The sequence below is a fragment of the Gymnoscopelus braueri genome, assembly GCF_963280865.1.
Source record: "Gymnoscopelus braueri genome assembly, chromosome: 22".
NCBI classification, from domain to species: Eukaryota; Metazoa; Chordata; class Actinopteri; order Myctophiformes; family Myctophidae; genus Gymnoscopelus; species Gymnoscopelus braueri.
In genome coordinates this window covers 11218178-11239831 of record NC_137624.1, presented here as the reverse complement: position 1 = coordinate 11239831, position 21654 = coordinate 11218178, and the positions used below count along the sequence as shown (strand labels likewise).

The 21654-nt window shown below is 43.4% G+C and overlaps 1 protein-coding gene across 2 annotated transcripts in view; it reads right to left on the bottom strand.

Annotated features, from left to right (window-relative positions):
* Window positions 1-815: 815 nt before the first annotated feature.
* LOC308078156 (ephrin-A5b-like) overlaps window positions 816-21654 on the bottom strand; it is a 103271-nt gene continuing 82432 nt past the window's right edge. The window contains exons 2-5 of one of the 2 annotated variants that reach the window (XM_080419274.1): window positions 15585-15877; window positions 3457-3522; window positions 3230-3316; window positions 816-1050 (exon numbers count right to left, since the gene is read on the bottom strand). In XM_080419274.1, coding sequence (XP_080275400.1) covers window positions 929-1050; window positions 3230-3316; window positions 3457-3522; window positions 15585-15877 — 568 coding nt within the window. In that variant the 3' untranslated portion in view covers window positions 816-928. The remainder of the gene's footprint in view (window positions 1051-3229; window positions 3317-3456; window positions 3523-15584; window positions 15878-21654) is intronic. The other variant, XM_080419275.1, reaches the window with a different exon arrangement.

Sequence of the window (21654 nt, the reverse complement as noted above, 5' to 3'; positions counted from 1 at the left end):
TGTCCGTCCGTCGGGGCTCGCTCCGTTCCGGCGGCAACAAGAGGCTCTTCGAAACGAAACAAGGTGTCCTTTCTTTCCTTTCCATTGGCCAGTAGGTGAGTAATCGTGGTCGTTGTTAGGTTGTGTTTTTTTCTCTCCTCGCCATTTGTAGGCTGATCTCATCAGTCTTGGGACTGGTTCAAAAAGCTCCCGTAGTCTTCCACTGTTGTTGTAAGACAGACTCAATCGCACTACTAGGGTTACGCTTCTGATGCATTCTGGTTAGACTGTTAGCGATGCCATGATTGTGTTTAATGTCTGTGTTTGAATTTACTGTGTGTGTGTGTGTGTGTGTGTGTGAGTGGCTGTTTGTCAGAACGTGTGTATACTTTCCCCTCTGTGTTATGCACACGTATGAAGGTGTCGCGCACCGAAAATAGACAATCTACAAGCTTATAGATCAGCTATTTTTTGCACACGACACAGTCTTACTACGAAGCATTAAAACCAGGCTTTATTTTGTGTACACCTAGGAGCATGATTGTGTGTATGTTTAATATAATGGGGGCACGGAAGGTGAGTCACCCAAAGCTAATTGATTTGGGACACCGTGACCGTTGGCATCCGCCGGAAAGCAAAGGACACACTAATTGGCAATTCTCTTCCCAATATCACAAACAAAAGAAAAGGCTTCTCCCATGGAAGTCCCTATACCTCTCCTCCACCGAGAGAGAGAGAGAGAGATTGTCTGACAAGTTTTCAATCTTTTTTTTTCTTCTCCTCCTTTCTTTTTCTTATTTTCTTTTAAAAGTGCTCCTTGGGGGGGGGGGGGGAGTGGGCGGTGGTGGGGGGTTTGGGGGGGGGGGCTTAGGAGGAGGGGGGGGGGGCTGTGTGGTCCAATCAGGACAGTCCGTTCCCAGAAAAATCTCTCGGGGAAAACGAGAGTGTGCTATGAAGACAAGATGGCCACCAGGAGGAGCAGGGCGCCGAGCTGGAGGAGAGAGGTCTGGTGGCGTCCCACGGAGCTGACGTCTCCCCGAGAGGGCTCGGCCGACTCGTGACTCGTATCGTCTGGACGGGAACGGATGAAAGGAAAAAAGGATGATTAGCATTAAAAAGGTGAGATGGAAGTGCCATGCATTCATTTAAACTAACAAACTGGGACATTGATATGATTCTGTATGTTCATTTTTGTCATTTAAAGCTGCAATCCAGTCAAAAAGTCATTTTGGGGGTAAACTATCCCTTTAAACACGAAATAGGCGAAGAGAGTTGTCACGTCAATTTTCTCTGTGAGTGACTGTACTAGTAGCTTAGCAACTACAATATTTCTGTGGCCACTGTATAGGCTTTCACATTCGCCCTCTCTCACGAGAAAGGTTCCTGGTTTGAAGCCAAGGCAGAAATATTGAATCATGTGTTTTGACTGTTACTGGTTCAGGGGAGGGAAGAGCGGCCGCCTGGGAATCGGAAAGTTACCGGTTCGAGCCCAGCGCTGAGTCAAAGTCTCCCTCGAGCGAGACTCTGAGAATGTCTAATTGCTCCCATGAGTGAGTGCCGTTCAGTAGCTGCCCCGTTGCTCCTAACAGTTAGGGTGGGTTAACCCATTAAGTCTGTCATTTTAGATTTGAACCACTTTAACCATTATTTTATACTTTGGGCTATTCAAAAATAGCATATCTACAAGCTCGTAGCGCGACCTTGTAGATCTGCTATTTTAGAAAAATTGTGAAAATCTTTGAATATGTATTTTTTAAAGCGAACATTTGTAACTCAAATCTTTGCTTCTGGGGATTCTACAAACGACCCCCAAAATTCTATGTATTTGGCTGCTCCATCTCAACATATTTTGTTCCAGAGACCCCCATGCAGAATTTGAGTTGAGTTCAAAATGTTGTTTCAAAAAAATATATGTATTCAAAGATTTGCACAAATTTTCACGATTTAAAAAAGAATAGCAGATTTACAAGCACTCGGTGCCACGCTATGAGCTTGTATATCTGCTATTTTTGAATAGCCAAAGAAATCTAAAATGACGGTTGGCGAATGGGCCTCTCTGCGTGGCGTTTGCATGTTCTCCCCGTATCCCCTACCTAGGGTAGGTACCCTCACAAAAACATGCAGTAATCCTGGTCTCTATACTGCCTCCCCCTGGTCAGCCCGGGGCGCCTGATGGAGGGGAAGGGAACTGGTTGGAATAACGTATTCCTTCCACACGCTACGTCTAACCAGGGAAACTCCCCCCTGTCAGGTGATAAGAAGCGGCTTGCTAGCTCTCGTGCATAGAAGGAGGCATGAGCTCGGCTCTAGGCTCTCCCCTAGGCTGGCAGAGGGAGTGTAGCGACCAGGATTACTTAGATAATTGGCACTGGGTGAAAAAAATGGGTCACTAAAATCATGGGATACATTTCTTTTGAAAAACAGACATAGATGCTTTCCCGGATTGAATGGGTTAAAGCCAGGTATGGACTGTGCAAATGCGCTCGGCCTTTTGAAACCATTCCCTTCCTTTCTGGGAGAACAATCAGAATCCGTTTAGATTTCCGAGAGACAACGGAGTGTTTGTTATGCCCTTGCACCGTGCAAATCTCAGTTCAGACATGCTCTCCATGCACATGGGGTCACACAAACAACACATACACACAGGTGTCAGTGCGGTCCCCATTCAGTGACTGTGAAATACATACTGCACGGCAGCGATGGAAGAAGCACTCACATGTTTTACTGAAGTAAAAGTATCAATACTGCAATGCAGTTGTACTCTGTTACAAGCAGAAGTCGCGTATTCAAAATGTACTTGAGGAAAAAGTACAAAAGTATCGGCATCAAAATATACTTAAAGTACCAAAAGTAAAAGTACTCATTGTGCAGAATTGTATTAAAAAAAAACATTTTGAAAATAGCCGATCTACAAGCTCGCAATGTGTCGCATCGCAACGCATTGTCTGCGTTAAAAAAATCTGCTATTTTCAAATGGCCGAAATATAGTGGTTAGTGTGCTTTGTAATAATAATCAAAAGTAAAAGCACAATATTTTCCTCTGATATGTAGTGAGGTAGAAGTAAAAGTATTGAAAATTGTGAATACTGAAGAAAGTAAAAAATACCTCAAAATTGTACTTGAGTACATGCACTTAGTTACTTTCCACCACTGCTGTACAGTACATACATACAGTTAAAAAAACAAGCAGTCTCTCACACACAATGGTGGCACAACCAGGAAGGCAAGCCTTAACAACACGCATACAAACCTCGAGGTTCTAGGGAATTGTGAATCCTCTCGTCAAAATCGACGCCTTCCTGCACGGTCACCGAATTCTTCACACAATTGTCTGCACCAAAAGGAGGAGAAAGCAGAGACGTGAAGATTAGAGGAGTCAGACGTCATTCACTTTGGAGGCCAGACGCAACAGAAGAGAATGGATAAGAGAAGGGTTATGGAATACAGAATGCAATATTCTCCTGGAAATCCACTTACTCGCAGGCCTGACGAACACTTTGAGACGAAGACAGCTCCTTCTACCCCTGTCGTCAATAGTCGAGGCTGCAAACAAAAACAAAAACACCAAACACTGTATTAGAATAGAAATCATTCCGACATGGCTTTTGACACAATGCTGAAAAACCCCGTCCTTCACGGATCCAACTTCACCAAAACAAAAACAAGACTCTTCCAAGGTCACCTCCAGCGTTTCGGTTGCATTCCACGACATGTTGTGTCTCGCGTCTCGAAATAGAACAATGGTTCTGGAAGGTTCTCAATTATTGATAGTAATGGCAACAAAATGGAGCTTTACAGGTCTGTAAATCAGAGAAAGTAAAATGGAACCAAATTGACCAGTAAGGGTCAACCGAAGGACGAGAGACATAATCTCTGACTGTTTATTTGCTGTGCTCTTCTCTGGCCCCTTGCACCCCCGACCTCTGGGGTCTGTTCATGAGCACCTTTAACCTGACCTCTGTCACTTCCTGTTGCCTGACCAGTCGCTCAAAACAGCTTTGTCCGGCCACACATGCACACACACACCCCTGTGTGAATGTACAGTGAATGTGTGTGTGTATGTTGTGTGTGGGCGTCAGTGGTGGAAAAAGTACTCAAATGTTTTACTTAAAAGTATCAATACTGCAATGTAGAAGAACTACATTGCAGAGTACTAAGTACTCTGTTAAAAGTCCGGAATTCAAAATTTACTTTGGTAAAAGTACGGTATTGGTATCAAAATGTACTTGGTATCAAAATGTACTTAAAGTACCAAAAGTAAAAGTACTAAAATGATTGAAAATAGCCGATCTACAAGCTCACAACGCGTCGCGATGCGACACGTTGTGAGCTCGTAGATCTGCTATTTTCAAATAGCCTATGTATAAAATAAGGCTAAAGTGATTAATGTAGGTTTTATAATGTAATACTTTATATCTGCAAAAGTAACTAAAGCTTTCAAATAATTGTAGTGGAGTAAAAGTATAATATTTGCCTCCGAGATGTAGTGGAGTACAAGTAAAAATATAGACAATTGGAAATACTCCAGTAAAGTAAAAGTACCTCAAAATTGTACTTAGGTACATTACATGAGTAAATGTACATGGTTACTTTACACCACTGATGTGTGTGTGTGTGTGTGTGTGTGTGTGTGCGTGTGCCTGTGCATTCACAACTATGCACATCTGCGTACACACAGGAGGATCACTATATCACTGCTCCCAGCTACTTCACTGGACGGATTCTTCCACAGCAGTAATAAATTCCTGATAAAAGTAAAAAGCCCGGGTCAGAATTCCCTCCATGCCGTTCCAGGACGGACTTAGGCTCTCATTTCAAAGGCACTTATCAGATGGCGGGGGCGGCTATGAAACAAGATAAAAATCATCTTTAGAACCTGATGATGAGAGTTATGGTCGCTGTCGGGGGGGGGGGGGGGCAGAAACCTCATATCTCCACGTTTCAACTTTTGTGTGTTTTTTTTTGTTGCGTAAATTAATCCATTCAGACCGGCAACGCAGCCTTGTGTCATTTTGAGATTTCTTTGGGCTATTCAAAAATAGCAGATCTACAAGCTCATGGCTCGCCATGAGCTTGTAGATCTGCTATTTTTGAAAAATCGTGAAAATTTGTGCAAATCCAAAGATTTTAGCGAACATTTGTAAAATATTTAGTTCCAGGGACCTCCAGAAGCAAAGATTTAAAAGTAAAACATGTTTAAAAAAATATATGTATTCAAAGATTTGCAAGAGTTTTCAAAAATAGCAGATCTACAAGCACGTTTTTAAAATGTTTGAATATCCCAAAGTATAAAATGATGGTTATAGCGAAAAAACATGACACAGTATGCGTTCCTGGTCTTAACTGCTTTGTCGTGCTACAGCGTCACACAAAAAGTAGCGAGGATAGGCGATCTACAAGCTCACGATGCTGTGACTGTGACTAAATAATAACTACATTGGAACCCTTTTGAACATTTACTGAAAAGTTACAGTTTTGGACATACAAGGTATACCGGGTGGAAACCTCAAAAGCACCAAAACTGTTACTTTTCAGGATTCAAATAAAAAAACTATAGCAAAAGTAGCAGATCTACAAGCTCAAAATGCGTCGCTTGTGGATCTGCTGCTTTCGATGCTTTTCTGTGACGCCTTGGTATGATCAAGAAGGGTGTTAATCTACTGAAAAAAACATAAATATGGAGATAAGAGGTTTCTACCCAACAGCAATGATATAGGAACCGAGGCAGCAGACAGGGTAAAGCGATGGGGAAGGGGGGGGGGGGGGGGGGGGCTCAATCACGTCGCTTCTGTCTGTGTCAGCAAGTATCGAGTAACTTAGCTCACACACCCCGACAGTGGCTGGAACTTCTCTATCTCTCATTGTATGACTCTGTTACGCAGTACAATTCTGAGAGTAAAAAGGTGCTGTAAGTGATATTGAACAAAAAAAGTATTTTGTTAAAAGTTAAAGCTCTATATTCTGATAGTAATCATTGCTATATATATATATATATATACGTTTTTGTTCAGTAACAGGGGTCTTCCCTGTCACACCAGCTCTTTATTAAACACAAAATACATTTTAAAGGTAGGACAACACTTTCCTCCAATCAGGGGAGAGTTTTACCCTGCATCCTGTTTGAGTTCTCTCTCTCCTGATTGGATCAAATTGTTGCCCCGACCTACTACTTTTTCTGTTTACTAAAGCGTTGGTTCTCAAAGTGGGGTCACCCAGGGGTCCTTAAGGGGGGGGGGGGGGTTCCAGGGGGTCCCCAGCTTAAATGTGTTACTTAATACAGCATCACAATAATGTTAACCACTTTAACCTTTTATACTTTGGCTATTCAAAAATAGCAGATCTACAAGGAGTGCTGCGCTATGAGCTTGCAGATCTGCTATTTTTGAAAAATCTGTGTAAAATGTGTGCAAATCTTTGATTATAATATTTTTTAAAGCAAACATTTGTAACTAAAACCTTTGCTTTGAACAAAATATTTCGACATGGGGGTCCGCGGCCAAATGCATATCATTTTGGGGGGTCCTTGACATGAAAACGTTTGAGAACCACTGCACTAAAGAGACGGAGAGACTCTCCTCCCTCTCCCGTCTGAAATGGATGCTTACAGATGTCTTTATGGCCTGCCTGTGAATTATATATCTGGCCTCTCTCTCTCTCCTCCCTCCTCTGTTACTTACTGTACACAATAAAGCCCTGAGAGTTCATTTGAACTACGATACCCGATCTATACTTTTTTGCGCATCGTGATTCGTGAGCGACTCGTAGAGCCGATCTACAAGCTCACAACGCGCCACGTTGTGTGACGCATCGTGAGCTTGCAGATCGGCTGTTCCTGGCGTGCGAGAACCGGCTCGCAAAGCGAGCGTAAATCAGTGCTCGAGTGTGTACGAATGGAACCAAATGTACTAAAAGGTGCATGACCAGCTGCAACACTTGATCCATGCAGCATTAGTCATGTCTTCCAGCATGCTGTGTCAGTGGTGGATGAAAGGAGGACTGATCTTTGATTTAAGCCATTCAATCCGGGAACGCATCTCTGTCATCTCATAGCGCGGCGCTATGAGCTTTTAGATCTGTTATTTATTTCTAAATCGTGAAAAAAATAAAAATACATTTAAAGCGTTTTGTAACTCAAATCTTTGCACCTGGAGCAATTTTCACATTTTTTTTTTTTGCAGATCTACAAGTTAGATCTACAAGCTCATAGCGCGGCACTCAGCTTGTATATCTGCTATTTTTTAATAGCCATAGAAATCTTAAAACGACACGGATGCGTTCCCGGTCTTAATGGATTAACAAAAAGTAGAAATACTCTGTTACTGTTAGTTCTGTATTCAAAACCTGTATTGTAAATTACATGAAAGTACAAACGAATGGTCCATTTCAGAATAATAAAATGACTTTATTGTATTTATAACGTCTCTGTCGGGTGGAAACCTCATACTGTATGTCCAAAACTGTTCAGGATTCAAAAAAAAAAAATGGCAAAAGTAGCAGATCTACAAGCTCAAAACGCGGCGCGAAGCTACTTAGATCTGCTACTTTTGATACTCATGTGCGACACTGTAGTATGATCAAGTAGTTTGTTCATACTAAACACAAAAAGTTAGAATATGGAGATAAGAGGTTTCTGCCCGACAACAACGATGATTTTATTGATACATCGTGTTGTTGCAGCTGGCCAAGGAGGGGCTTATTTTAACTACCTAACTGCTGGACAGGGATCCATATAGTCTTATCTTACAGTATGTCATAATAGACAAACATGTACATCTGACATCATTTATCTCTCCGTTCCCACAATAATATACGGAGAAATTAGGAATATTTTGGGCATATTTATAAACAGTGATTAGTCATAATTAATCACAGTTAAACTGTGATAAATCTTTAGAAAGCTCTAAGGGTAATACATCCTAATTTATTATATTTTATATTGTTGATCTCAAACTGCAAAGTAGCACAAGGTATCAAAGAAATGTAGTGGATTAAAAAGTGCCTGAAAGTGCAGATACACCGACCATACACACACACACACACACTACAGAAAGTCATACATAAACACACACACACACACACAGACACACACACACACACACACACACACACACACACACATCAGCAGACTGGCTCAGATAGCATGTAACCCAAGGCTTTGGTGTGACTGTGCGGTGAATTAGACATAGGCTGATATAAATACCAAGGGATCAGATGTTTGCCTTGTGAGGATCAGTTTATCTTTGGGAACAAAGCACTTTGGTCTCTTACCTCAGCCGGGAGGAGCTCGGCAGCACAAACTGTCTGGGCCACCGTTAGCATGTTAGCATTATCAATGTCAGTGTGCTTCTCAAACTGTTAGCATTATCAATGTCAGTGTGCTTCTCAAACTTTTTTTTACCACGGCCTTGGACCTCCATCTTGAATTTTCAGAGAAAGAGCAGTTGTTCTCAATCTTTTTCATGTCAAGGACCCCTAAAATTATATGTATTTGGCTGCGGACCCCCCGCCCCCCATTCAAATTTTTTTTGTGCCAGGGATTTTTCAAAAATAGCAGATCTACAAGCTCATAGTGCTGCACTCGGTGCCGCGCTATGAGCTCGTAGATCTGCTATTTTTGAATAGCCAAAGTATATACAAAAAAAACATCCTTCACAGATCCAAAACCCTTGTGTGCACAATGGGCTTTCAGATCTGCTATTTTCGAAAAGACGAAGTGTGACATGAAGTGGTTAAACTGATTTTGACACCACTTTGAGAACCACTGATCAAAGTACATCAGGGCTATGTACGCAGAGGGCAATTTATCCAAAATAATTCGTAATCTTGACTATAAAAGTTTCACAAAATATGTAATCATGAAACTTGGCAATTCACTCAAACATCTTATTTGGCCAGCTGTTGCCCTCAACTTCCTCACCATTGCACAAGAGTTGATATAACCAGAACATTAGTACAATCCATCTCTCCCTTCATCAGGCACGCAGAGGAACACAAATCGAAATCACACTAGTTGACCAAATATAAAAAAGGCACAATAAGCACCAAAAGGCATTAAGAACATTATAACATCCTCTTTTTCCTCTACAAGTCATCACTGGAAAAGGGCTTGATCCTGGACTCTGGCTGAGGAAAGCCAATGAATTGTAGTAGGCTATCACTTAAAAGCAGCTGCTTTTAAGTGTTTAGGTTTGTTTAAAATGTATGTTTGTAATGTAATAATGTAGTCATTTTAATAATCTATAAATTCCGGGAATCTCTGTGTATCTGTACTGTGGTTTATGCCCATATATATATATGTGACTGATGTCATAGTGCTCGGTCTATGCCCAAATATGGAGTTCACAGATGTCATACTGTGATACTGATGTCATACTGCAGACCCGACGGATGTCATAGACTGGCCAAGTACTCCGATAACGGGCTACTGCACTACTAGGTAATAATTGTGATTAATGACTGGGATCTACAATAATCAGCAGCGTAACGGGGCTTATCATTTGAGTCATAATAATGATGCAGCCAGGTCCGTCTCTCTCCATATGGCAGAGAGAGAGAGAGAGAGAGAGAGAGAGAGAGAGAGAGAGAGAGAGGGGGAGAGAGAGAGAGAGAGAAGGGGACCTGGGCTTTAGAAGCAGGAAGGGGGCTTTACAAGAGAGACAGTCATCTCTCTCACACAGGGAGAGCCAGACTCTCAACTGTCTCCTCGCAAAATTGGATTTCTATCCCCCGAGATTAGGATCAGACTTCCCCCTCTCTTTGTGACCCGCTCACCGCTCTATTAGAAAAACATGCACGGCTCCGAGACTCGCCAGAAAAGCCCCCGGCCCGGTTCAGGCCCCCGGGTTGTCAAGTCTCCGATGACCTTTGACCTGCCTGTGCCCTCACCCCCTCCCCCCGCTGATCCCACTAGGGCGGCTTCCTGTAAGCCCAGTGGTTCTCAAACGTTTTCGTGCCAAGGACCCCCAAAATTGATATGTATGGTGGCCGCGGACCCCCCACACCTGAAAATATGTCGTGCCAGGGACCCCCAGAAGCAAAGATTTGTGTTCAAATTTCTTTTGCACACATTTTCAAGATTTTTCAAAAATAGCAGATCTACAAGCTCATGGTGCCACGCTATGAGCTTGTAGATCTGCTATTTTTGAATATCAAAAGTACAAAATATGGATAAAGAGGTTAAAATGATTGGGACGCTTTATTAAGAAATTTTGCTGGGGACCCCCTGGTATCCCCCCAAGGACCCCTGACCCCACTTTGAGAACCATTGCTGTAAGCCACTGTTTCTCAATGAAGAGTCCGGGGACCACCAGGGGTCCAAATGGACCCTTACAAGTCTGACCCGTAAAGGGCTGTTCACACTGAGCACTAGAACTAGAGCTATAAAAAATATCGTTTTAAAAATCGTTCTAAGTCAAGTGGATGGCAGAGTCCACGCCAACTATAAGAAAAATACAATGGTGAACAATACAGTCATAGTTATAGTGCTCAAGGTAAATGGCCCTTAAGGGTCAACTTGGTTCCATTTGTACACTTTGTACACTTTTAAAGTAACACTGAGGGTTTTTACAGTGTAGTCCAGGGTCTTTAAGCCTAATGCATATTTCAACTAGTGGGTCCTTGAAATTAAAAAGGTTGAGGAACTTAACTAAACTACACCGGCGGTAACCCAGTCTACACTGTTCAATCCTCAGTGTTCATTTAACTCTGATAGACTCTCGTTGGTACGGACCTGTAAAAAAAGGGACCGTTTGGACCCTGTAGTGGCCCCAGAACCCGACATTGAGAACCAACCAGCACACACGATGGGACGCTTCCTGTAAAAAAAACGCCGAGCCTGTCAGCCAACCACAGGTGTCATCCATTTGACTTCAACCCCTCCCCCCCCGCCCGCCCGAGGGGAATATGACTATCAGCGCAGAGGGGGGGGGACAAAGGAGTGTCTGTGTTCGTTGGGTGAGACAAGCGGACATCGTTTATGTCATTGTCAGTTCACACTATGCCCCCCAACCCCGCTTTGCATGTACAACACTGGTATTAACTATCAACCCACTGTGTTCCTCTTTTGTTGTGTCAGACACATGGCAAACATGCAATATGACACGGACACCGCAAACTCCCGATGCTGCCTGCCGATAACGCCGGAGAGAGAGAGAGAGCGCGCCGGTTTACTGTAACGCAAACCAGCTTGTTCGGATCAACATATTTTTACTGTCATCTTGGTGGGGGAAAAAAAATATGTAAATTCTGTGTTCATGTCAGGAATGAGGTACTTTATTTTCACGGCACAGTAAAGTGAATTTAACTCGGTCGTTCTCTCTCTGAGTTATAAATACCTCAACTGACACTGAGGATTTGACTGCGTAATTCCCCGTGTATAAAACACAATGATAAATATATGATAGCATAAATATGTCAAATCTATTTTCCCCAAAACTCCCCAAGCAGTCAAGGGTTCGCGGAAACCTTACTTAACACACAAAACGATGATGTCAAATTTTCACTTCCAAGTAAGAGCGTCCCCCGCAACAGCCGCCCCCCCCCCCCCCCCCCCCCCCATGCTGGAGTTATGCGATCTTTCAGAAAAACACGCCAGGGCGAAAGTTCAGAAGATGCTGGTGGTGTGTGGAGTGTCTCGTTTCTACACCTAGTGCTCTGGTTTTTTTTATACGAGCTGTTTGTTATTTCATACTGTAGGGTCTGACTCTGTGTTCCTGAGAAAAAGGAAGGAAAAAGAAAGAAAGAAAGAAAGACAGACCCAGGGTATTTGGTTGAACAAAGATCTGACAGATGACTCACAAATTTGAGTCACTGACAGAAAATGGCTCCAGGCCATATGGACTGTCTGCACACATCTCTACCTCCCTCTCTCCCTCTCTCTCTCTCTGGATGCTCTACACTGTACATTAACTACATACATGACCATCTATCATCAAAGGCCTCCGCGAACATCATCTCGACTCAATTTCACATTAAGCGGAGCGCCTGTCAGTTAACCCGGGGTTTAAGTCAATTAACCAGCTCACAGATGCCAAAGCCCTGCACCGTTTCACCTAATTCAGTGGAAAAAGAAATATCCTCAGATCCCGGTCAGATCGGCCAACCAAAGCGTCGCGTCTTTGAGGGCCGCCAATTCGTCAGACCGTTTATTCCGAATCACATGGTGCGGGTTTGAGGCGTGCGAGGCTCTACACGCTCTGTAAAAGCCTGATTTATGCTTGCGTGCCGGTGTCAGTCGTGCTCAGTAAATAGCAGATCTACAAGCTCACAGCGCGTCACGAACGTGACGCGCCGTGAGCTTGTAGATCGGTTATTTACGGGCATGCCATGCAACACCGGCCGTGCGAGTATTAATTAGGCTTAAGACGGAATGCAGCGGGGAAAGTTTCTAGATTTTCCCTCGACTCGTGTTTCCCAATCTAGCACTTCTCTCTCCCACACTGGATCATATCTGTTATATCTATGGTCGAGGAACTACGGCATTTTTGTTCCGTGCTCACACACACATTATAGCCAAGTCATGACTTAATAAGGTAGTAAGGTTACACTTTCCAAGTTAAAGGTGCAGTAAGTGATATTTTCCTGTTGAATGGCTATATATTCTGATAGCGATCGTTGCTACAGACTAGAGTGTCTGTTTTCTTCAGTAACAGGGGTCTCCCTGTTTCTCCAGCTCTTAAGTAAACAGAAAGCGCATTTATAGGTTGAGATAACAATTTTATCCAATCGAGACAGACGACACATACCGGATACAGGAGAAACAAGCGCAATTGGAAGTGATGGCACAAAGAAATCAGCAATTGAAACTGGAACGATCTAAAATTGAAGCTGATAAATGGGTACTCTCTCCTGATTGGATGAAATTGGCAAACCACCTGAAAACTTTATTTTCGGTTCTTTTGAAGTGCTGGAGAGACGCAGAGACCCCTGTGGTTGAACAAGCGGTCTATAGCGATGATTACGAATAGAGCTTTTAACTTTTTCAACAACGCTTTTTTGGTGTTAGCCAAAAAACTAGTAGTACTCAGGATTTTAGATTGCAGTTTCCCTTTAATGTTGGGGAAGTAGGTTTTAGGGCTGGGCAATATATTGATATTATATCAATATGGTGATATGAGACTAGATATCATCTGGCCCTATTTTATACTTAAAGAAATATATAAAAAATACATTGTGAAAATACAAGCCAATCTACAAGGTCACAAAGCGTCACTCTGCGACGTGTTGTGAGCTTGTAGATTGTCCATTTTTCTTTTAACCCATTAAGACCTGAGGCCGATTCAAAAAATGTTTTCTAAATCCAAACAGTTTAAAAATATATATATATATATATATTTGTTCACGATTTTTCAAAAATAGCAGATCTACAAGCTCATAGCACGGCACTCGGTGCCGCGCTATGAGCTTGTAGATCTGCTATTTTTGAACAGCCAAAGAAATCTTAAAATGACACGGATGCGTTCCCGGTCTTCATGGGTTAAATGTGGACAATCCTACTAGGTATTTCAGCTTACAGTATATCTGTCAGTTGGTCTCATTTAGGTCACCGTGGAACAGAAATTAATCAGCTAAATGTGGCATGGAGCGTGGCGCTGGTGCTGTGTGTTCTTTAGCCTCGTCCCCTCCAGGCAGAGCGGCTTCGGTTGTAAAAAAAAAAAACATGGCTTCCCAGAGGCTTGTTTACCAGATGCTTCTCACGAGCAGGAGAAAAAGCCCAGCCCAGCCACACTCGGCAACAAAACACTCTCACCAGAATGCGAAAAGACCTCAACGGTAGTGATGCCTTTTTCCCCTCCGGCTGGTGTCAGCCCTCATTGCAGAGACTTGCAAAAACAAAAGTCCTCGAGGGTGATTTGTGCTCTGGTTGCGTGTCGGTGTCGCGCGACCAAAATAGCTGATCTACAAGCTCGCGACGGGTCTCACAACAAACGTCGTTGTGAGCTTGTAGATCAGCTATTTTCGGTGGAAAAAGTACTGTGATGTTTCACTTAAGTAAAAGTATCAACACTGCAATGTAGAAATACTGTTACAAGTAAAAGTCCGGAATTCAAAACTGACTTGAGTGAATGTAAAAAAGTATTGGTATCAAAATGTACTTAAAGAGACAAAAGTAAAAGTATTAAAACGTTTGAAAATAGCAGATCTACAAGCTCACAACGCGTCGCATAGCGACGCGTTGTGAGCTTGTAGATCGGCTATTTTCAAATAGCCTATGTATAAAATAGGGCTAAAGTGGTTAATGTATGTTTTATAATGTAATAATTTATATCTGCAAAGTAACTAGTAACATAAGTTTTCAAACAATTATAGTGGAGTAAAGGAGCAACATTTGCCTCTGAGATGTAGTGGAGTAGAAGTAAAAGTATAGACAATTGGAAATACTCCAGTAAAGCAAAAGTACCTCAACATTGTACTTAAGAACAGTACTTGAGTAAAATGTACTTAGTTACTTTACACCACTGTAAATCAGTCATTACATTGCTGTTGTTTTTTCCCGCATGGTTGAATGCTTTGGCACCAGAAGTTGGTGCCCAAATCATAGGTTCAAATCTTCAAAGTGTGGTGTGATGTATGTGAGGGCGCAAAACACTGATGTCGGCCATTTTTTATGCTGACACGTTATGCGCGGTCCCATATTCAAAACATGCTCTTTAAATCCGCATTACGCAGGCCTCTCACAATGGTGTTATTCAACCGGCGAATACATGCAGCATGTGCGGCGTTCTTGATCTATATACGGTGGGTTAGTTTCGACAAAAGCAGATTTTGATCTGTCGAAGGATTAGCTCAAAACTCTGGTTCTAATTTCCACAAAGCTAGCCGTTTTTGACCAGGAATGGAATGGGCTTCTCCGTTCGCTTTTTTTTATAAATGCATAGCCATATATATATATATAAGTTAAATGTCTTGCCGTCTTCCGTTTTATTATTTTATTTTATATATACTGCATGTGCTTTGAAAATAAAGCTTTTCTGACAGCATAGATGCCTTAGCAACCACCGTGTAACTATGTACAACTGTATAAACTTTGAACACCCTAGAGGGAATTGAATGTTTTTCCTCTTTTCGCCCACGAATACAGCACAGCTGTACTGTACTGTTAGCAGTGGTGGAAAAAGTACTCACATGTTTTACTTAAGTAAAAGTATCAATACTGCAATGTCAAAGTACTCTGTTACGTAAAAGTCCGAAATTCAAAATTTACTCGAGTAAAAGTGCAAAAGTATTGGTATCAAAATGTACTTAGTACCAAAAGTAAAAGTACTAACATGTTTGAAAATAGCAGATCTACAAGCTCACAACGCGTCACGATGCGACGCGGTGTGAGCTTGTAGATAGCCTAGGTATAAAACAGGGCTTAAGTGGTTAAAGTATGTTTTATTACTTAATCATTTATATCGGCAAAGTAACTACTAGTAACTAAAGTTTTCAAATAATTGTAGTGGAGTAAAAGTACAATATTTGCCTCGGAGATGTAGTGGAGTAGAAGTAAAAGTACCGAAAATTTGAAAATGCTCCAGCAAATTAAAAGTCCCTCAAAATTGTACTTAAGTACAGCACTTGAGTAAATGTACTTTAGTTACTTCACACCACTGCATATTACTCACATATGTAGTAGTACTCTCTGCCGGGGCGGAACTCGAAGCCCAAGGAGAACGGGGTGAAGAGCTGGAACTTCTCGGAGAACTTGAGCGGCCCGTTGGGCGAGAGGGGCCTGTTGCACTCCCAGCGCTTGAAGCCCTTGGCCGTGTGGTCGCAGGAGCTGTAGCCGTCGTAGTTCACCATGTAGAGGACGTAGCGCTCGGCCCGCTCGTCCGGCACCGGGTCCAGGTAATGCGGACAGTAGACGTCCAAGTAGTCGTTTATGCACACGTCGATGTGGTAGTCGCCCCGGTAAAATCTGTATCAAGGAGAAAAAACAGAGAGGCGTGCTCGTTGAGGAACGGTGTCAAAGCATATTTGGACTTGCGTGCGCTTAACCCATTAAGACCTGAGGCCGATTCTTACCAATGTCTTCTAAATCCTAACAGTTTTCTGAAAAACCTATCAGTGGTTCTCAAACTTTTTCATATCAAGGACCCCCAAAATGATATGCATTTGGCTGCCGACCCCCATCTCAAAGTATGATGTTCCAGGGACCCCCAGAAGCAAAGATTTGAGTTACAAATGTTCGCTTTAAAACATTTATTCAAAGATTTGCACAAATCTTCAAGATTTTTCAAAAATAGCAGATCTACAAGCTCATAGCGCGGCACCGAGTGCCACGCTATGAGCTTGTAGATCTGCTATTTTTGAATAGCCAAAGTGTAAAATAATGCTTTTTTAGCTCAAGTCTGAAAACGACACAGACGCGTTCCAGGTCTTAAAGGGATAATCTGTATAATCGTGCAATATAATAAGTCAGATAAAATCGACTTTGATACGAAGGACACCGGCGCAGCTGGCAAAGTGACCCATGGCTCCCATTTGCAATGAACAAGTCAATGGATGAATTGGTTTCGTGTGGCGTCAGCAAAACGCCGCCGGTTAATCTAATATAGGGCGGCGGATCAATATCAATGTGACACGTTTGATGGCGGAACGATTTTCAGAACGTTATCTTCTTTCATTTAATTGGAATTATACTACAGTTAATACAGGGACATCTCTTTTTAACATGTTTTACCCTCTAATAGTTGTCCGCCTCACATTCATTCAGTCAAACATATCGTCGCTGTCGGGCGGAAATCATGAACGTCTAAAACGTTACTTTTCACCAAACGGGGGAAAGGCCTGGCAGTTTCTTTTTTTTTTTTACAACATTTTTCATCCCACGATTTCGTAACCCATTTTTTCACCCAGTGCCAACTGCCTATGTAATCCTGGGCACTACTCTCCCTCTGCCAACCTAGGGAGAGCCTAGAACTGGGCTCTTGCCTCCTTCAATGCATGAGGAGCTAGCAAGCCGCTTCTTATCACCTGACAGGGGGGCCTGGCAGTTTTCAACCAGGCATCTCTAATTTGGTCATCAGATATTTTTGCTATGAATTATTGTCGCCAGACAGCGACAATATTCACAATTGTGAGACGCTTGAACACGATCAGTCGCCGGCTGTTGTACACCGAGCAGCAAAGGGTCGCTCAAGGGCCCCCCTCGTTGATGACAGCGGGGTGACCCATCCGGTGATGCAAACCGTAGACAGACACCGACACCGACCCGCTTCTCTAAAAACTATACGTTATACGGCTCTCATAAGTCCACGTTCATTCCAGACCCGCTGACAAAAGGATCATTCTTTAAGGTGTTGCACCAGGGCCCCCGTTGTCTTCAGGCTACACGAAAAGTTAACAGATGTGCTTTGACTGACAGGACACATTGAAGACAGATACCGCCACAAATCAATGAAAAGATACATCCCGGGTAGTACCGCTCCTCTGGTTTTGCTTACAGGGTCTCATCATGTCACTCTCAATCATCTCGCTCACTCTCGTGAGACCCCCCCCCCCCCAACCCGATCCCACCCTCGCGAAATCTCTTACGCCACACCACCACCAGTCACAGGACTAAGCCATATATCAATGTTCGCGCTGGGCGGCAGTGACTTATGCTGGTGCTGAAATTAAAGTCCCCAAGCGCTACAGGGCTAATCCCCTGGTTAGCATGTGCCGTTAGCAGCTTTTCGAGAGGATCCCTCCAAAGAATGAGATTTTCATTAGTCCAATATGACAAGCTGATGTAGGAGCCCCTTGTGGAATCTCTTTTAAAGGTCTGGGAAAATAAGGCTCGTTCTCAGGCCTCTCTCTGTGTTTTGGGTTTTTTTTTCCCCCCGTGCCTGGTGTTTACTGTAAACTGAGTGGTCAGGGGATGATGGGAGGCGAAAAGACACAGGCGAAGATATGCCAGGTATTCATTCCTGGGGAGAGTGATTGGAAACACATAATCCCATAGGCACCATATAAGGTTGCATTTTAGTCGCTTTGTGTGAAAACCTTGTAAGTACAAAACCATTACCATTAGGAAATGTAAAATAAAAACAAAAAAGAACCCGTGTTCCAATAGGTCCAGTGTGGTTATTATTTAGTCACATGCTCTTGTTAACACTTTTCATGGGTTCAATAGTCATAAAAATCCACAGACACACTTAACCACTTTCAAAAGTAGCGGAAATAGCGCTTGTGAGTCGGCTATTTCGGCTACTTTAGCCCCGCCACTCCTGCCACAAGGAAGTAGGGCATTAATTGTAAAAACAAACAAAAAACATTAAAAGTTGGACGTACGGAGATACAAGGTTTCTGCCCCCAACAAGCGAAGCGATATAAGGTTGCATTCGTGAAGCTTTTAGCGGAGACAGATTGGGGCTGGGTACGGGACGGTGTGCGGTATATATACGCCGTTCCCCTGCAGCCTCTAATGGCCCCGCGGCGGCTTCGGTATCACTGACATGCTGCGGATATCTTCAATACCCCACCTCTTGTTCATTGACACAGCGAGAGGGTCGCCGGGGGGAGACATGCTGCTGGACCGTGTCTGAGCATGCAGAGCTCCGATGATCCCATACGGGTGACCTCACTGGAGCGCCGTGTCTGTGTGTGTGTGTGTGTGTGTGTGTGGGTGTACTTGTATTACTATACTTTTAAGTGCCAAAAGTCTCCTCAAGTATAGTAGAATTTGAGAAATAAGACACTGCGAGGGCCAATTTTCCCGGTCCTCACTAGTGACACGGACGTTTTATAGTTAAAATTGGATTTTTAAGAGGTTAGGTTTACGATTCGGAAAAGATTGGGTTGGGATTTGGCATTTTTAGAGGTTAGGTTTAGGAGGTCGGAGTTATGGTTGATTTATTATTAGCCGCGCGCCAGTAACATGCGCCGAAAATGGCAGATCTACAAGCTCACAATGGGGTAGATCTGCTATTTTCAGCTTTAGGATTAGGGTTAAAAAAAAAAAATGGGTTTAAGGGGTAAATATGTCATTCGTACAGTAAAAGTCCGGTTATTAAAATGCTGACGTCCTCGCGAGTATAGCAATACAAAAGGTGTGCGCTTGTGTGTATGTGCGAACGAACGTGTTGGGAGGACTCGCTCTTCCCAGACGATCTGGGACCCCACTGGCCCTGGATCAGTGCGTTGCGTTATGCCTATAGCCCGGAGGCTGGGTTATGGTATAACGGAGCTGATCCCAGGCCAGGCAGAGAGAGGGAACAGCGGCAGTGTGGCACAGCTGTTGTCGCTGACACGTACAAGTCAAAGGCTTTGGGGGAGGCGTGAGCAGCATAACGGCCCATGTGCGTGCGTGCGTGCGCGGGCGTTAGTGTGTGTGTGTGTGTGTGTTTGTGCGTGCTTGCTTTGTGGCCTGCTGGGGGTATCAGGTTGTCGTTATACGGATTGCAAATGTGCTGCAGGATTAGTGGTGGTCCTACTGGGTGTGCTGGGGCCACGGAGGAGTGAGAAGTGTGTGTGTGGTTGTGTGTAGTGTGTGTGTGTGTGTGTGTGTGTGTGTGTGTGTGTGTGTGTGTGTGTGTGTGTGTGTGTGTGTGTGTGTGTGTGTTAGTGGGTGGGAGGGGGGGGGCGCATTGAAAACCTCAGTGTTAATTTAACTCTGACAGCGTACAAATGGAACCCAATGAACCCGAAATATGCTCTCCGAGTGGATATTACAGTGTGTGTGTTTAAAATGTGTGTACGCTCTCAGAGTGGATATTACAACGTGCATGTGTTCAAAAGTGTGTGTGTGTGGGTGTCCTGCGTAGTCGTCAGCCAAAATTCTCATCTTTTCCCCCCCCCCCAGCTCCCTCTCTCTCTCTCTAATTATAGCGTGGTGGTCAAACATGAAACCCAAGGCCTTGTTTTCCCTTCTTCCTCTTTTCTCAGGCTCTCTCTCTCCGGCGGCGGAGCAGCTTTTTAGCCTCCGGGGCGGAGGAGGAACCCAGCATGGCCTCCGTCAGTACTATAGCCTCCGTTTTTTCCTGAGCCAATCAACAGATACCATAAGTGACAGGGGGGGGCAGCTTCACAATATCATTTCCTCCGCCGGCAGCAGTCAGAGCTGTGGGGCTAGTAGTAGCCTCTTTGCTTTGTGTCCGGCTCTCTGGCATTTTCTCCACTAAGCCTTTAACACCATGTTTAAACTTGTGCGCCTATCTGCATGTCAGCCTTCGGCTGTCAATCAGCGGTTCCATTTGTACGGGGGGGGGGGGGAAATGAGGGGGGGGGGGTCATTTTCTTAACCACTTTACGCGTCCCTCAGGGCTCTATGCTAGTGCTGTTTTCCGTTTTCAGCTCGACATTAAACTTTATATCTGATCTACAAGCTTGCGAACGTGTTCGCAACTATCAAGATTGTCCGTGAATGTTTCCCAGGTTAACCACTTACATGTAAATCTTACATACTTTGTCGCACAAGTAGCGAAAATAGCCGATCTTCCAGCTCAACGTGCTTGAATTAAATAGTAAGAAAAAAACGTACATTTCAAACATATCCGCCTACGTTTTCCACAAGGAAATTAATGTATGTATTAATCCAGTCTGACCAGAAGAAAAATTAAATGACCAGAGGGGGGATATCTAAAGCAGAGGCATGGATTTCACCCCCCATCCCCACCTCCACCCCAGCAAATCGAGCCCTGCCCCGGGACTAACCCTCAAGATTAGCAAGGATTAAATGGAGGAGGAGTTTGTAATGAACGCTGCTCTGATGGGAGTTATGGACTGGGGGGGGGGGGTGCAGGGGGGGTTGTAAAAGTGATGATGGCGTGAATTACTGCCAGATGTTGGTGAAATGCAGTAAACAGGTAGTGTGTGTGTGTGGGGGGGGGTGTACACATAAATCCTGGCCAGGCAAGCGCTCGATACAAAACAGAAATCAAATCAAACTTTTGTTTATACATTGCAACATTTCATAAAGCAAGTAGCTGTTCCAAAAGGTTAGGAGTTATAGGACCAAAAATTGTTAAAAGCTGCTTCTCCATCCATGGCTCTTTTTTTTGAGCAGCTAAGAGAATACTAGTGTCAAGAGGATCTAAGGGTTCTGGCTGGGCGATGGAGATGATGAAATACATACTGGGAGGTGTGAAATGGGACTAGAGGATCGTGACACACTGTTTTGTTTTAAGTTCTTGGGAGATCTAACATACAGGTAGACTGGGGGCTACACACACACACACACACACAAAAAGGATTTTCAAATACCAGAATAAATCTTTTGGTGTTGAGATTTCTCCATTTCGCTGCAGATACGATCTTTCAATCATTTCCCCGAAGTGGCTTTGTACTTTTAAAGCTATTCAGAGAGTCATTAAGCTTTCAGCACGCTCATCAAGGCCACGAAACAGTTGTGTTTCATTTAATCAGAGTGCAGCACAATGTCGTGGCATTGAATCTCGTTGAAGGTGCAATTATTCAACAGTGGGAGGCAAAAAAAAAAAGACTCTGGCTTAACTTTATCATGAGACGGTGTTGCTCTAACTCTTAATAGCCAGTGATGGGAGAAGTACTAAAAACTTTTACTGAAGTAAAAGTATCAATACCACAATGTATAAATACTCCGTTACAAGTACAAGTTTGGCATTCAAAATTGACTTGAGTAAAAGTACAAAGGTATTGGCATGAAAATGTATTTTAAGTGCCAAAAGTAAAAGTACTTATTATGCACAATGTCCCATTTTAAAAATCGATAAAATATTTGGAAAATAGCCGATC